The sequence below is a fragment of the Colias eurytheme genome, chromosome 8, assembly GCF_061535395.1.
Source record: "Colias eurytheme isolate Ceu_HAF_F1 chromosome 8, ilColEury1 Martin Lab GWU primary, whole genome shotgun sequence".
Classification (NCBI taxonomy): domain Eukaryota; kingdom Metazoa; phylum Arthropoda; class Insecta; order Lepidoptera; family Pieridae; genus Colias; species Colias eurytheme.
The window spans coordinates 9,309,686-9,327,759 of record NC_142987.1 but is presented as its reverse complement, the minus strand read 5'-3'; the positions used below and the strand labels follow the sequence as shown (position 1 = coordinate 9,327,759).

The 18,074-nt window shown below is 33.1% G+C and overlaps 2 protein-coding genes and 3 non-coding genes across 5 annotated transcripts; all 5 read right to left on the bottom strand.

Moving 5' to 3' along the window:
* Positions 1–1,161: 1,161 nt before the first annotated feature.
* LOC149906717 (15-hydroxyprostaglandin dehydrogenase [NAD(+)]-like) lies at positions 1,162–2,225 on the bottom strand. The gene has a single exon (XM_090104338.1). The coding sequence runs from the start codon at positions 2,208–2,210 to the stop codon at positions 1,455–1,457; it is 756 nt and encodes a 251-aa protein (XP_089960464.1). The 5' UTR covers positions 2,211–2,225; the 3' UTR covers positions 1,162–1,454.
* An 858-nt stretch (positions 2,226–3,083) lies between these two features.
* TRNAE-UUC (transfer RNA glutamic acid (anticodon UUC)) lies at positions 3,084–3,155 on the bottom strand. The gene has a single exon. It is a non-coding gene; the product is annotated as a tRNA-Glu (tRNA).
* A 3,114-nt stretch (positions 3,156–6,269) lies between these two features.
* On the bottom strand, positions 6,270–7,064 carry LOC149906715 (15-hydroxyprostaglandin dehydrogenase [NAD(+)]-like). Its single transcript, XM_090104969.1, has one exon. It carries the CDS (start codon positions 7,055–7,057, stop codon positions 6,299–6,301), a length of 759 nt encoding a protein of 252 aa, XP_089961095.1. The 5' UTR covers positions 7,058–7,064; the 3' UTR covers positions 6,270–6,298.
* Positions 7,065–11,989: 4,925 nt separating this feature from the next.
* Positions 11,990–12,061, bottom strand: TRNAE-UUC (transfer RNA glutamic acid (anticodon UUC)). The gene has a single exon. It is a non-coding gene; the product is annotated as a tRNA-Glu (tRNA).
* A 5,162-nt stretch (positions 12,062–17,223) lies between these two features.
* On the bottom strand, positions 17,224–17,295 carry TRNAE-UUC (transfer RNA glutamic acid (anticodon UUC)). The gene has a single exon. It is a non-coding gene; the product is annotated as a tRNA-Glu (tRNA).
* Positions 17,296–18,074: the final 779 nt, after the last annotated feature.

Here is an 18,074-nt window from a genome sequence, read left to right as displayed (position 1 = left end):
TTATTTAACAATTTTGTAATTATATTATTATTGTTTCATAAAGTCATGCTTAATCTTTCGTATATTTTGGCAACTTTGGTGATAAAGATTTATCTATAATTATACCAATTATATAATTTTAAGTGACTTATCGTTGTAAACATATATGCATAAATATGTATAATCTATATATTATATACCTATAAAATTAAACCCGTTTCGTGAACGGCTGAACCGATTTCGATAATTCTTTTTTTATTATATTCCTTGAAGTACGAGGATGGTTCTTATGTAGAGAAAACGTAAATATGTACCACGGGCAAATCCGGGGCGGACCGCTAGTAATATACAGGGTGTAATCGTTAAGTGTGCACATGCGATTATTCTGTAACTATTGCAGGTAACAAAAAACTTTAAACTGATATCGAAAGCTCTTAACCTAATGAGTAAAATGACAATAATAACTTTTTAAAAATAAAACGGGAAATATCCAAAAATTTTACACCAAACACGCCCACACACACATTGCATGTGACTATCCTAAACATGTAATATTAAAAATTTTGCTTCTTTTTTTGAATTTGTGCTTAAATTACTTCGAAAATTTTAATAAAAATTCATTTAGAAACTGTTAAGTAATAGAGCTCGATGTGGAATACAATGGTATTCCAATACGAGGATGTCACTCCGAACATTTGCTTTGAACACAAAATGTATAGGAAATTCAATGTATGGGAGTGTTTTATGTAACTTTTTTGGATATTTCCTGTTTTATTTTTTAAATGTTATTGTAATTTTACTCATTAGGTAAAGAGCTTTCGATATCAGTTTAAAGTTTTTTGATATCTGCAATAGTTACGGAATAATCGCCTGTGCACACTTAACGATTACACCCTGTATATTATGTCAACTAGTATTTAATAAACAATTACGTTGTTATTTATGTTTATTTTGTGATTTTAATAAAATGTATTAAATTCAATTGTTACATAACGTACTATTATTATGCATAGGAATATTATAATTGTCATTACATTACTTTCAAGGTAATAATAATTAATAGATTATAATAAAAATAACATAAATAAAAACGTATTTACTCCACAAATCGTGACATGGACATGGTACCTAATTATTCAATTATTAATAATTTAAAAATATAAATTTTTTATTAGGTAAGACTCATAGAATATGTTATATGTTATAATAAAAAATATAGTCAATTAAATTATTTTAATGTTACGTAGATATAGGTATATTGTTTTCATTTCTAGTAAATTATTTTATCTGGAGAGTTCACTTTATCAATAAACTTCCCGCTGATTCACAAAATTGCACTCACATAAAATTATAGACTACATAATGACAACAATGATTGAAATGTCCACATTCCCAATATTTTACAATTAAATACAACACATAGATATATTCACTGTGCAATGCTTTATTTAGACTTATCTAAAAACTAACTTAAACTAAAACTCAAGTTTTTCAGCCGGCCTTCCACCCTCTACGAGCCAAACGGACCCGGAATCAGCTTTCTGGAATATCTCCACGGTACCTCTTCCAATGTCTTTGGGCTCTTGCCATTCGGTATCCTTAATCTCTTCCAGCAAGTCATCTAAAGTTTCATCTTCCCTCACGTTGGGATATTTAGCCATGTTCGTCGTCGTCAGACCCGGACATAGAGTAACAACTCGTACTCCCGTCCTTTTATAATTATATTCTTGACCCAGAGATTGCGAGAAGCCACGAACAGCAAATTTAGAAGCGTGATAATAAGGTATGAGCGATGTTATCCTATATCCATAGATAGAAGATACATTAATGATAGTTCCACCTTTGCCTCCCTTATCCTTTCTCATGTGATCGAAAAATTTCATCGTCCACTCCATAAGAGCTGTGACGTTTACATTGATTGTTTTCTTAATATCTTTTTCAGCTAGGACTCCAGCATTGTTTATGACAACATCAACATTTTTGGTCACACCCAAAACCTGTTCGTAGACTTTGTCCAGATCTTCTGTAACATCACATTTGAAGAATACAGCTCTGTCTTTTCCGAATTTGGCCTTTACTTGTTCAAGGGATTGGAGTCCTTGTTTTTCATTGACGTCTAGCATGATGGCTAGTTTGGCGCCATTTTCTAGGAAGTGTTCGATCATGGTCAATCCCAGGCCATCGGCAGAGCCGGTAATAAGCACGACTTTTCCTTTGACGTCTCTGTCCATGATAACGTTTGATAGAGCACTAACTAATCAAAGCTTGCCCGCATCTATATATAGACTGATGATATGTCAATATCATTTTAGGGTTCAGCTAGAGAAAACATAAGCATGGTTGAATTAAGCTCGTACCTACATAATATGCATAGTGAATTTGTTATAAAAAATATTTTCTCTTATCACTCTATTAGCTAAATAGTAAATACATAAACGTAAGAATCCATCATTATTTATCTATCTATTGATAAATAATTACATAATAGGTATTATTCATTCAAATGGTTGGAGTAAAATATTAATTATCATTATCATTAATTACACAAACGTAAAAAACTTAACTTATAGGATTAGGTAGGTGCGAAAGAAATGAAATCTTGATATCTTATTTCAGTTTAATTGCCGGATAGAAATAAATAATTTGACAGAAACATGCCAAAAATATGAGTAGGACAATAATTATTATCTTTTAAATTATATAATTATTAGCTTTTATGTAATACGATGAAAGAGATTGAGCCTCACAACACAGGGGATCCTAGTGTGGGGTTCAATGCAGCATATGTAACTATATTATGTAAGTGATGTAACATTTTTTTAAACTAATAAAGAAATTTTTCATTTTTCATTTTTTTTCAATTAGGTACTCTGAAAAATAGCTGCAGTTGTTGCTTACCTTAAATTATAAGTAAGTTTCTTACTCTTTATTATATTTTGTTGAAACGGTTTTCTTTCAACAGCAAATAAATTTATTAATTACGTGTAGAATATTGTACTGGACCCGAAAATACATAAACTTCGAATATGAAGTTGTTACTCATGATCGAAGTTAAATTAATATTAACTCTTAACTAATTGAGAATTAAATAAATTAAAAAATACTTCCCGTACCGGGAATCGAACCCGAGCCTCCTGGGTGAAAGCCAGGTATCCTAGCCACTAGACCATACGGGAGATGAAATCTGAGGACAAAAATTTTGGATCTGTTTCGCGCTGGCCTCTACAAGAATAGAATTTATTTTAACCTTCAGTATATTGGTCCATTATAATTGATAATCGTTGGTAAATCGTTCCTACCTGCTTTCGTTATATTATTGTTTATTTTTACACAATCGATCACATAATATGGAATTAAACAAAACACAAATGATTTTGATTATATTTCATGACCTTGTGGCCTTTATTGTTAATGACATTCAAATTTTGAAAATAGAATAAATCTTAATTAGTATCAAACAGAAAATTTTATTGTTTTGTTTATAAATAAATAAATAATAAATAAATAAATCCCACCAAAAACATTTTCATGTAAAATGTTGCCAAGACGAGCCCATATGACTCGCACTGTCAAAAAGTTATCAGATCTCATGTAGAGCCAAGCTTCTAACACTACACGCCCTACTACTACCCTAACTCCATACCTACCTACACTACACTAACTCTTCAAGGCCTAACTTCACAAACTCTACACCTTAGTCAAAATATGTGGCTTGGCCATTTCGCTACATTCACATCGGCGTAAGGTGAAAAATTAATTCACTGTTCATTACTTTTGTGTTATACAATAGTTCTTGTAGTAACGAACGGCCAAGGCGCCAAGCCACATATTTTGACTAAGGTATAGACTATAGAGTTTGTGAAGTTAGGCCTTGTAGAGTTAGGGCGTGTAGTGTTAGAAGCTTGGCTCTACATGAGATCTGATAACTTTTTGACAGTGCGAGTCATATGGGCTCGTCTTGGCAACATTTTACATGAAAATGTTTTTGGTGGGATTTCATTTCTTTTTGTAGGTTGTTTGTAACAATTTTTTTTTAAACAAGGAGTACCTATACATATATATATCTAGGGGAACCAAGTTTTAGATTATTAGATTAGACCTCTAGCGTCATCAAAATTTAATTTAAAATTACAGGTCTCATACAAACTCCCATCCCCTAGTTTAAGGGGTTGGGGGATGAAAGTTACAAGTTTTATAATTTTTTTGTTGTTTGTGTGCTAATACTAGCTTACATACAAAATTTCAGCTTTCTAGGACATTAGGAAATACCTTAAGAATTTTGATGATCATCAGTGAGTCAGTGACGAAATTAGCGTTTTTTAGATATAAATAAAATCTGAAGTATAAAAGCTAATGTAATTAAAACTTAATTTGTTCAATAAGTCCGCTATTGACAATATATCCCGAAAATTTTGTTGACCTAGCATAATCCAAACCCAAGTTATGAGGGTTCAAAAAAACGTCGAAGCACTTCGAGAAAAGGTAGGTAGTGCCCGTGCGTTTCGTTCGCTTGGCTCGTCTTGGCGGGGGCACTACCGTTCCCCCAGATAAATATTTCAGGACAATTTTCACACACGGCACAATCTGATCCCATACTAAGCTTTCGCTTGTGTTATGGAAACCAGATGGCTGATAAACATACATATATAATTTTTAAATAAATACTTATATAGATAATTAACACCCAGACACAGAGCAAACATCTATGTTCATCACACAAATATTTGCCCCAGGCCCAGGGCCCAGGGCCACTACCAACCAAGCCAACCGGTCAGTCGTTGTATTGTTTTGTTTATACTACTACGATTGAATTAAAAACTAATTATCGGATTAAAAATATCCTTCCAATGGAAAGGGCATGTTAATTATTAACATAGGCTAATGTTCGAACGATAACGACTAACGATAGGATAATATTTTATTTTTTTCCGGGACAAAATTTTTTGAAGTGAAAACTTCTTTAGCGGCGTTGGGCATAAAATCTTAAACTCGCGTCAGGACACGTGGCCTGATCGAAAAAGCGTAAGACGGATGTTTTTTTTTTTAGACCTTATATTCCATGCGTAAGACCATTCCAAAATATCAAACATACTGAACGTTAATAATCAAGTTTTCACTTCTGCCGGCACTCCCGGAGTGCAACCCGTCTTTTTTTTTAATCATGGTAAGGCTGAGCAGTACTAAAACAAGTCTCTATAAATTAAATACAATTGCAATGATATAGAGGTACCTACCTAGACTAGAAATGAGTAGTTAGTACTAATTTACATGATTGGTCTGTTACTGAATTAATTTCGTTTTATTTTCGTTTAGGGTTCTTAAATAACTAAATACCTTTTGCCTCGGTTGCCTGAAAGAGATCACTGCTATATAATAAACTAGCGACCCGCCCCGGCTTCGCACGGGTGCAATGCTGATACTAAATACACTACAGAAAAACTGTGAACGTTGTATATAAAAACATAGCGGCCCGCTCCGGCTTCGCACGGGTATCTATACTAATATTATAAAGAGGAAAAGTTTGTAATTATGTATGTATGTATTGTTTTCACGCATAAACCTCTTAACCGATTTTGATGAAATTTGGCACAGACAATCTTTAGACCCTGAGAAAGAACATAGGCTACCTTTTATTACGAAATATGTACCACGGGCGAAGCCGGGGCGGACCGCTAGTAAAATATATAGCCGGGCGGCCGGCCGGTACCGCCGCAAACGCTACGTCCCGCAATTTTTAAATCTGATCTTCGAAAATATTCACTTAAATCATACGGTATAAAGGGCCATATAGATCTATGTTAAATGAACAATGTATTCAAGGTATTTAATTGGTTAAGGATTAATGCTGTATTGGTTAAAATCGCTTCGAAAATTAGCCATTATTTGTCGTAAAAAGTAAATGACAAAAAAAAACTTGTTGTGGGTTATCCATAAGAGATAGACATATACAATCACGGACTTTTCTGTAGACCTTTTCAATGTGTACACAGTACAATACTTAGTACATTATTTTGATAAAACTCGTAGGGTTCAGCCTGCGTTTGCAATGTAAGCGGAAAAAATGTAATTTTTTACGACATCACATTAGAAACCTCAAAAATAACAGTACTTCTCCACTATTTAATGGATGTTATTATACATATAAACCTTCCTCTTGAATTACTCTATCTATTAAAAAAAACCGCATCAAAATCCGTTGCGTAGTTTCAAAGATTTAAGCATACAAAGGGACATAGGGACATAGGGACAGAGAAAGTGACTTTGTTTTATACTATGTAGTGATGATAGTGAAGTAGACTTATCTAAAAACTAACTTAAACTAAAAATCAAGTTTTTCAGCCGGCCTTCCACCCTCTACGAGCCAAACGGACCCGGAATCAGCTTTCTGGAATATCTCCACGGTACCTCTTCCAATGTCTTTGGTCTCTTGCCATTCGGTATCCTTAATCTCTTCCAGCAAGTCATCTAAAGTTTCATCTTCCTTCACGTTGGGATATTTAGACATGTTCGTCGTCGTCAGAAGAGACGGGCATAGAGTAACAACTCGTACTCCCGTCCTTTTAAAATTATATTCTTGACCCAGAGATTGCGAGAAGCCGCGAACAGCAAATTTAGAAGCGTGATAATAAGGTATGAGCGATGTTATCCTATATCCATAGATAGAAGATACATTAATGATAGTTCCACCTTTGCCTCCCTTATCCTTTCTCATGTGATCGAAAAATTTCATCGTCCACTCCATAAGAGCTGTGACGTTTACATTGATTGTTTTCTTAATATCTTTTTCAGCTAGGACTCCAACGTTGTTTATGACAACATCAACATTCTTGGTGACACCCAAAACTTGTTTGTAGACTTTATCTAGATCTTCTGTAACATCACATTTGAAGAATACAGCTCTGTCTTTTCCGAATTTGGCCTTTACTTGTTCAAGGGATTGGAGTCCTTGTTTTTCATTGACGTCCAGCATGATGGCTAGTTTGGCGCCATTTTCTAGGAAGTGTTCGATCATGGTCAATCCCAGGCCATCGGCAGAGCCGGTAATAAGCACGACTTTTCCTTTCACGTCTCTGTCCATGATAACGTTTGATAGAGCACTAACTAATCAAAGCTTGCCCAATGCCCGCATCTATATATAGACTGATGATATTATGTCAATATTATTTTAGGGTTCAGCTAGAGAAAATATAAGCATGGTTGAATTAAGCTCGTACATAATATGCATAGTGAATTTGTTATAAAAAATGTTTTCTCTTATCACCCTATTAGCTAAATACATAAACGTAAGAATCCATCATTATTTATCTATCTATTGATAAAATTAAGTAGGTTTATTAAACGCACTAAATCAGTTATTAGAAATAGGTTTTCATTAAAAAATGTAGCACAATTGCAAAATAAAAATAAAAGCCTTTTGAAAGAGTTAGATAGATATCATAGGGACTTAGAACATTATAAAATGATATATGAAGTAGAAACTACTGAACTTCAGGAGAAAATAGACTCATTAAATGATACATTACATGACCTCAAACAAGAATATTCTGCTGCCCAGTTACAAATTACTGAACACATAAAAGAGGCAGATTACTTAATAAAGTTAAGCAATGAAAATATGGATCGCTTCGAGTCCATGACCAATAACTATGTATGTCAGTGTTCCATAAGTGACAATGAGCAACCGTCGCCCCATAAGCCCATTGACTGCACTGACATACATAGTATTCAACCAATGGCAACAATTTCATCTTGTAAAACAAAATATCTTTCCACGCAGGAAATTATTGTGTTGTCAGATAATATAGGTCAGGGATTTGGCGCTTTGCTTAACAACTTAGGGCATAAAGTAACCAATTTTTGCACTCCTAATAGTTCATTTACATATATCATGAATTCATTAGATAATTTTAGTTTTAATGAAAATAGTATTGTTGTTATATTATACGGAGATAGTTTTAATTTAAAAAAACATGACATTGATATAGGATTTCAAAAAATGTTGAAAATTAGTAGTGAAACAAAATGCAAATTTATGTTGTGTACATTACCATATTTGCCTGGTTTGACACAAAATCAAAATAGATTTATCTATAATATTAACTTAAAATTATATAACTTAACAAATCATCATAGTGATGCATTTATATATTTTGACATAAATTCTTGTACAAAATCTTTTTGTTTGACAAGGAATACAGTGTATCTGCCATCTAGATATAAGAGAGAACTTGCTATGTTAATAGCATATAAAATTATTAACCAGTCTGATACATGTTCAGTAGCAGACCATCGATCTACTATAATTTTATGTAGTAGTAATTATATACATCAACCTAGGTTAAGTGTTAATAGACAAACTAGCCCTAAGCTAGATTTAAACTAGTATGTAAGACAACAGCTAAGCAGCCTTTTTCCATTGTACATCAAAATATTCAAGGCTTGGCTAGCAAATTATTAGAAATAGAATTATTTTTAAATCATAATAAAATTAAAATATTTTGTGTAACAGAACATTGGCTTAAACAATGTCAGTTGTTAATAAATATTGATAATTATAAATTAAAAAGTATATACTTTAGGACAAATGCTATTCATGGAGGTTCTCTTATTTTTGTACACAATAGTTTAAAATGCAAGGAACGAACTGACATTGTTAGCCTTTCTGTAGAACGCACCATTGAACTGTCCTGTGTTGAGCTTGAGCGTTACATTATTGTTTGCGTATACAGACCTCCTTCCAGTGACTATAATTTGTTTGAGACAGTCATGGAAGAAATATTAAAGCGTTTAGGCAGGAGTAAAAAGAAGGTAATAGTATGTGGTGATTTTAATATTGATTTACTTTCACACACACAAACGGCAACACGAATAGTTAATTTGTTTCATTCATTTAATCTGTATAAACTTTTTGATGAACCCACACGAATAACACCTACTTCTGCAACTTGTATTGATAATATATACTGTGATTGCAAATGTTTAGAAAAATATATTCTCAACACGCTAACTTCGGATCACTGTGGCCAGAAAGTAGTTTTTGAATGGGATTGCATACCTACAATTAAAAGAATTAATGTTAGGCCTATAACTAGGAAAGGCATTCATACATTCAGAAATAATATTGATAATAAACTGCCTGACCTGAATGATCAATCCTTTCATAAAAATCCTTGTGAAATGTTTACAAATCTTTTTAAGTTCATTCATAGTGAATATGAAAAAATATTTAAAATTAAATCTTTAACTATTACCAAGGATTTACCATTCAGCCAATGGGCAACTCCTAGTATACACAGATGCAGGAACGTTCTTTACGAGTTATATGGTATGAAACAATATAACAAAGACTTGTCATTTCTTAGTTATGTTAGAAATTATTCAAAAACATTTAAAAAAGTTTGTCTCACTGCCAAGAGTTTGTATGTCAGAGATAAAATACGCAACTCTGACAATAAAGTTAAAACGGTTTGGACAATTATTAATGGTGAATTGGGCAAAAGCCAATCGAATGATAGTACCATAAAACTTGTCAATTCTGGTAGGGTCATTGACAAAAGTGCTGATGTTGCGCTTGCTTTTGAAGATTTCTTTAGTAATATCCCTGCTAGTATAACTAAGAATTTAAATTCGTCTTCAGCGCTTGCAGAGTCTTTATTGAGGGATCATGTTGCTGAGTGTAACAAATTATTTGAATTGCGACACGTGACTGCTGATGAAATTGTTAAAACTTTTAAAACATTAAATTTAAAAAAAACATGTGATCTCTGGGGTATGTCTGTAAATTTAGTAAATAATATCATAGAAAACATTGCGAATCAACTGGCGTTTATATTTAATCAGTGTTGTGACTATGGTATATTCCCTGATTTACTAAAATTTAGCAAAGTTATTCCTTTATTTAAAAGTGGTGACCAAGAAGACAGTAATAACTATAGGCCAATTTCCATATTACCAACTTTGAGCAAAGTCTTCGAGAAACTAATTTTAAACCAATTAAGTAGTCATTTTGCATCAAATGGTTTACTGCACGTCAAACAGTATGGTTTCACAAAGGGGCGCTCTACCACTGATGCCGGAGTAGCTCTTTTGTCACATATATACAAAGCATGGGAAAATTCAAAGAATGCTTTGGGGATATTCTGTGACCTTTCTAAGGCTTTTGACTGTGTAGAACATTCCACTCTATTACGGAAACTAAATTTTTATGGTATCAAAGGTTTAGCTCAGGATCTCATAGCTTCATATCTTCAGAACAGGGTACAAACCGTTGTCGTTAATGGAGAGAAATCTCGCGGTGCGCCGATTAACATAGGTGTTCCGCAGGGATCTATCTTAGGACCGTTTTTGTTCTTAGTGTATATTAATGACCTACCTTATTATTTGGAGGATATGTGTGAAATAGTACTGTTTGCAGATGACACCTCATTAATTTTTAATGTGGATAGACATGACACAAATGTTGACGAAGTAAACTCTGCTCTTTTACGCATATCCAATTGGTTTAATACTAATAATTTACTATTAAATACAAAAAAAACAAATTGTGTAGAATTTATCCTCCCAAATGTAAAAAAGGTGAAAAGGAATATTATTTTAAACGGGGAGGTATTATACCCTGTGGAATCGACTGTTTTTCTTGGTTTGACATTAGATGAGAAGCTTCAATGGGGGGCCCATGTTACCACCACCGCTGCTAAGCTCAGCTCAGCTGCATATGCAGTTAGAAGAATAAGGCATCTCACCGATGAAGAAACGGCTAGATTGGTTTACTTTAGCTACTTTCATAGCATAATGTCCTATGGAATTCTGCTATGGGGCAGGGCTGCAGATATAGAAACTATATTTATATTACAGAAAAGAGCCATACGCTCTATATATAATTTGCGTGCTCGAGACTCACTAAGAGATCTCTTTAAGAATACTGGTATCCTTACTGTACCGTCGCAGTATATATTTAATAATATTTTATATGTACACAATAACGCTTACTTACACACAAAAGTCGGAGATAGACATTGTTATGACACAAGAAACAGAAATAAAATTGAAATGCCATTTTTCCGGCTAGCTAAAGTTAAAAATTCATTTATGGGTCAAGGTATACGCTTTTACAACAGAATTCCTCATAATATTAAAGAGTTTAGTTGTTCTAAATTTAAAACTTATATAAAAAATGTACTAGTTCAGAGAGCCTATTACAGTATTAAGGAATATATGGACGATAAAAACCCATGGAGGGTTGTCGCGTAAAAACCACAGGACAGTTCTTTGGCATATTATGTTAATATAATTATTATGATGTTACATATGTAATTTGTAAAATTGTAAAACTGATATGATTAAAAAGAGCAACTATGGAGTTTCTTGCCGATTCTTCTCCGTAGATACTGCTTTCCGAATCGGTGGTAAATGTTAAAAATATGTACCTAATGACGTTTCAAAAGTGCTTCTAGAAGAAGTCTAATTGAATAAATAAATGTTTGAGTTTGAGTTTGAGTTTAATTACATCATAGGTATTATTCATTCAAATGGTTGGAGTAAAATATTAATTATCATTATCATTACCACTGTCGTACATTAATTGTAAATCATATAATGGACAAATAAATTTATTTCATTTCATTTCATTAATTACACAAACGTAAAACGCTTAATAGGATTATAATATAGGAGCGAAATAAATGAAATCTTGATATCTTATTTCAGTTTAATTGCTTTTTTAAGACTGATAGAAACAAATAATATGCCAAAAATATAAAAAGGACAATTATTATCTTTTAAATTATAAAATTAGGTACTCTGAAGAGTGAAGAAAAGTTGTAGTTGTTGCTTACCTTAAATTATAAGTAAACTTCTTACTCTTCATCATTTGTTTAAACGGTTTTCTTTTAACAGCAAATAGATTTATTATTTACATGTAAAATATTGTACGGAACTCGTAGATGTTATACAAATTAAATAAATCAATATTAACCCTTAACTAATTTAAGATTAAATAAAAAAAAAATATTTCCCGTACCGGGAATCGAACCCGAGCCTCCTGGGTGAAAGCCAGGTATCCTAGCCACTAGACCATACGGGAGATGAGAATTGAGAACAAAATGTTTTATCTTTTTCGTGCTCCACTGGCCTCTGCAAGAACAGAATTTATTTTGACCTTCAGTATATTGGAACATTATAATAGATATAATCTTATATATAAAATTCTCGTGTCACAATGTTAGTCTGCATACTCCTCCGAAACGGGTGGACCGATTCTCATGAAATTTTCTGTGCATATCGGGTAAGTCTGAGAATCGGCCAACATCTATTTTTCATATGTACCACGGGCGAAGCCGGGGCGGGCCGCTAGTATATTATATAATCGTTGATAAATCGTTTCTACTCGTTCTACTGTTTTCGTTATATTATTATGTTTATTTTTACAAATCGATCCCGGATGGAAATAAACCTAATACAAACTATTTTTATTGCTTTGATGACCTTGGAATCTTTACTGTTAACGACGTTCAAATATAATTAATATAATTCAGAGATTTTCTGTTTGGTGTACCTATTACTATTTAATGAAATTTATTTATTTATTTATTTATTTATTTAGAGCATACCTATAGAGCTAGAGCTAGAGAAAGAGAATCTTTATTCAGTGTAGTTCAGTATTAGAATATTGCGTAGAATATTTTCGAACGTACTAGGAACAACGAAAGAATGCTCTACACAGAGTGGGATTAGAATGAGCACTCGCTCGTTTGATGTTAATGCACCGTCTTAAATAATTTATTGTACTCTGCTTTCTCAAACCTTAATCAAACCTATTCTCAATTCAGAAACCGACTGTTAGACAGGATGGCCATTTACATAATTTCTATTACCTAAACTCTAAAGGCTAACATTATTTCGTATAAAGAATATTCAGAGGCATACATACATTGCCCGATAGTAATAAACAACATTACCTAAACTAGATTATTATTTATTACATACGTATTATTATGTATGTTTAATCTTATAATCCATACTAATATTATAAATGCGAAAGTAACTCTGTCTGTCTGTCTGTTAACTACTGAACCAATTTGTATGAAATTTGGTAAGTATAGAGATATTTTGATACCCGAGAAAGGACATAGGCTACTTTTTACCCCGGGACATAGGATAGGTTTTATCCCGGAAATCCCACGGGAACCGGAACTATGCGGGTTTTTCTTTGACTGCGCGGGCGAGGCCGCGTGTGGAAAGCTAGTAATTAATAAATTAAAAAAATATAATTATTTACCGATAACATATCTATTTGTTTAAATTTTGTTTATTATAATACACAGTGAGGTGAAAGGTGATGTAGCTTATCAGTTTATCTTTCTCAGAAAAAGATTTACGTTAAATTAATACATTCAACCACCGGATTATTTAGTTATTCGTTTATTTATTTATTTAACTCTTCAATACGTACAGGAAATTTTGTTAGAATTTTACACATTAACACAGTATAGTTTATTAGGCGGCTTAATTAGATATGATATTATCCCTTTCAAGACAACCAAGGCCTTGAACCCTAAATCCATACTAATTTTATAAATGCGAAAGTAACTCTGTCTGTCTGTCTGTTACTCAATCACGCCTTAACTACTGAATCAATTTGCATGAAATTTGGTATAGATATATTTTGATACCCGAGAAAGGACATAGGCTACTTTTTACCCCGGGACATAGGATAGGTTTTATCCCGGAAATCCCACGGGAACGGGAACTATGCGGGTATTTCTTTGACTGCGCGGTCGACGCCGCGGGTGGAAAGCTAGTGTAAAATAAAAGATTCAGTAACTGACAAATGACTTGGTTCTATAATATACATGTATAAAGTCTTAGACTACAAGCCCGCATAGGACAAAAATATGGGTCAAATGAACCACCAGGGGACATATCTAGAACGATAGCAGAGCAAAAAATAATAAGATTCATCACTATGCCGTCACTTGTAAGCTGTCCAACTGAGTGCAGATGAGAATTGAAAAGTACAGGTAGACTCGGTAAATTTTGGTCATATATTTTTGTACGGCATTCTTAACCATCGATAGATCCATTAAAAATAATAAGAAACCGCTCAGTGCCGTACAAAAATGGTGGTCCACCAAGTCGGAATTTTTATTTAATTTCCGAGAGTTACCGGGGGTAAATTTGGTCATTTGACCATGTACGGCATCTGTGTCATACTATTGCTATACTGCTTTTAATCCATTATTCCGCAACGCCGTTCAAAAATCATGGGGACAAGGGGAAAAAATCGAGAGTTGTAATCCCCTCTCTTTCCCCACTCCAGGGGGTCATTTGACTAAGTACGGCTTCGGTTCCAAAACATTATCTAGCACTCAAAAGTACTATTAAAAGCAATGCCGTCAAAAAATAATTGTTCTTTTAAATGTATACAAATAATCATCTTAATTTCATCGAATTCTTAATATAAAGAGCTGTAAGGTCATTTGACCCTGTACGGGAACTTTTTTTTTAACATGATATTGTAAAATTCAATTGTTGTATAGTATTGCCGTTCAAAAGAAACCGTTCTAAAAAAAGTTATAGAGAAATGCAAAACCAGAAATTTTGTTAAAGTTTAAACATCGTAGATTAATGAAATATAATAGTTTTCTACACTTTATCCGTTGTTTTAAATAGTATTAACATAGATAAATTAGGAAAAAACGATGCCGTACATTTTTGTGCAGACCACATCTTTTAGGCTGATGAAAGCGACGAAAGCTACAATTTTAAGGGTGCTTTATGGCCATTTGATACAGTACGGCATTAACATATTTTTACCCAACTACGGCAAAGCAAAAGGAGGGTTATGGTTGTTTACAGGTCATGTATGTATGTTCATCTATTCCCTCGTAACTTCTAAACTACTTATCAGAATTCGACAAATGACATATCATTTGAAGCGTCTGAATTGTTCACTGGATAACCAGCGACCAGCTAGCTAAAGGCTATATGGGGTTTCACAAAATCTAATGTGGCGCCCTCTAGCGGACAAAACATACAGAGTAAAAAAATAAAGTTAAGATAAATATGCAGTGTTTGGTATCATTTGAAAGCACTTTACTTGTACATTTTGAATATGTATATATGTATTACTAGCATTTGCTTGTGACTTTACCTGTATTCATGGACTGATTGCATATAATTCACATCTTTTCGTTCATAGCTTTTTTATTAGTTCATCAATTTAACGGAGTCCATTCCACCTGACTCCGACTTTCCAAGGTGATAATTAACCACCTCGAGCTTCTTAATATTAATGTATATTTATATTTTATTATAAAAATATAAAGCAAACATTTCGTTATATGGATTTTTTTCTTTTTCAGATTTTTCCCCTTTGAACCAACGAAAATGTACGGCACATGAAAAAATATTATCTATGCATAAAATACTTTAAAAATAAATTTATTTCGTGTTGTGTCAAATGACCCCCTGGAGTGGGGAAAGAGAGGGGATTACAACTCTCGATTTTTTCCCCTTGTCCCCATGATTTTTGTACGGCGTTGCGGAATAATGGATTAAAAGCAGTATAGCAATAGCATGACACAGATGCCGTACATGGTCAAATGACCAAATTTACCCCCGGTAACTCTCGGAAATTAAATAAAAATTCCGACTTGGTGGACCACCATTTTTGTACGGCACTGAGCGGTTTCTTATTATTTTTAATGGATCTATCGATGGTTAAGAATGCCGTACAAAAATATATGACCAAAATTTACCGAGTCTACCTGTACTTTTCAATTCTCATCTGCACTCAGTTGGACAGCTTACAAGTGACGGCATAGTGATGAATCTTATTATTTTTTGCTCTGCTATCGTTCTAGATATGTCCCCTGGTGGTTCATTTGACCCATATTTTTGTCCTATGCGGGCTTGTAGTCTATCTGTGTTTGTTTCATATTTTAAGAAAAATATTTTCATAATATCTCGGTATTGTAAAATGTATTCAAAAAGTAAAAAAAAAGTAATGTTTATACAATATATTATTATTTCTGGAACGTTCGATTTTAATACAGATTTTAGACAATTCGGTGCTTCAATACGCGTCAATACTATTTTTAAGCTATTACTTGTATACGTAGTATATTATTATTAGTCTGTGCTATTACATAGCTTTTACCTCAGACTTTGAGCGCAGCGACCTATAGTATTAAAATACTTTCAAAATAAATTTATTTCGTGTTGTGTCAAATGACCCCCTGGAGTGGGGAAAGAGAGGGGATTGCAACTCTCGATTCTTTCCCCTTGTCCCCATGATTTTTGTACGGCGTTGCGGAATAATGGATTAAAAGCAGTATAGCAATAGTATGACACAGATGCCGTACATGGTCAAATGACCAAATTTACCCCCGGTAACTCTCGGAAATTAAATAAATATTCCGACTTTGTGGACCACCATTTTTGTACGGCACTGAGCGGTTTCTTATTATTTTTAATGGATCTATCGATGGTTAAGAATGACGTACAAAAATATATGACCATAATTTACCGAGTCTACCTGTACTTTTGAATTCTCATCTGCACTCAGTTGGACAGCTTACAAGTGACGGCATAGTGATGAATCTTATTATTTTATGCTCTTCTATCGTTCTAGATAATATGTCCCCTGGTGGTTCATTTGACCCATATTTTTTTCCTATGCCGGCTTGTAGTCTACTAATGCAAAATTTCCGTAACGAAAAACACCCCCCACTCCAACCGGCACAGCGATGCGATGCTATACTATAGCTTTACCGCGGCAGTCCTCGAGTGCCACACGTATTTGTTTGTACAAGTTATTATCGGCTTGCATTGGTTTCTACCTAAATATAAAGGACATTATTTCATCGTAATTTATTATGATTGATTTTAATGTACAATATAATAATTGAATATTACTGGCACAATTAAAATGCGGCATTGATTGATCTACAATAATTTCAAGATATTGTGCACGTATTGTATGTTTTCCTTGTTCTTATTTGGATCTAATCGATATAAAATGTATACTGAACTCATTAAAATTAAATTCGAAAGTTTAAAATTAACATCAAAATTTTTAAAAGTCTATCATAAACATAATCTAGATAACGTAATTTTTAATCAAACAAAAGATAGATAAATACTGGTGCATATCATAATATCGTCGATACTGATATGCATTTATATGTATACCTACTCTTTTCATTTGTACTATATTTTCAATTAGATACCAATAAAAAATATTTCCCGTACCGGGAATCGAACCCGAGCCTCCTGGGTGAAAGCCAGGTATCCTAGCCACTAGACCATACGGGAGTTGAGAAATATTGCAAAAATTTACAATTAAAATAATATTTTGATAACTTTCACCTTCTATTCATATTATTAACCTTGAAACCACATCGTTGAAATAAAAACAATGTTAGTTTAATTTTAAACTGAATCAATACTATAGGTATGATAAAAATAAAACTTTATAAAAGACTATTCAATAAAGTAAATAATATGGCAGTGTACACGTAACGACAGAAAAGCTGAATTCATAAATTTTCATATAAAAACAAATAAAAACTTATACATTATAGCCTTCGTCGATAATGCAAATAAATTGGCTATCTAACACCGAAAAAATTTTTCAAATCGGACCGGTAGTTCCTGAGATTAGCTACTAATTACTAATAGGTACCATAGATAAATATAACCTATGCTAATACTAATAATATTATACAGCTGAAGAGTTTGTTTGTTTGTTTAAACGCGCTAATCTCAGGAACTACTGGTCCGATTTGAAAAACTATTTCGGTGTTAGATAGCCCATTTATAGAGGAAGACCCACAGGAGCGGAACCACGCGGGTGAAACCGCGGAGCGCAGCTTGTATTAGATATAATTATTAATTATTATGTAGCTTCCTACACGTAGAGACACTCATATTAATACTTCTAGAAGCCTTTTCTTACCACACTTCTTTTCACGCCAAACCGATGTTCATAATATAAAAAGTTTGGAAAATCCAAAAGTGCACGACTCATAATGCTCATTTAATTATGAAATATAAAAAAAAACTTATTGTAGTTTTCGTTTTTTATTAATTGC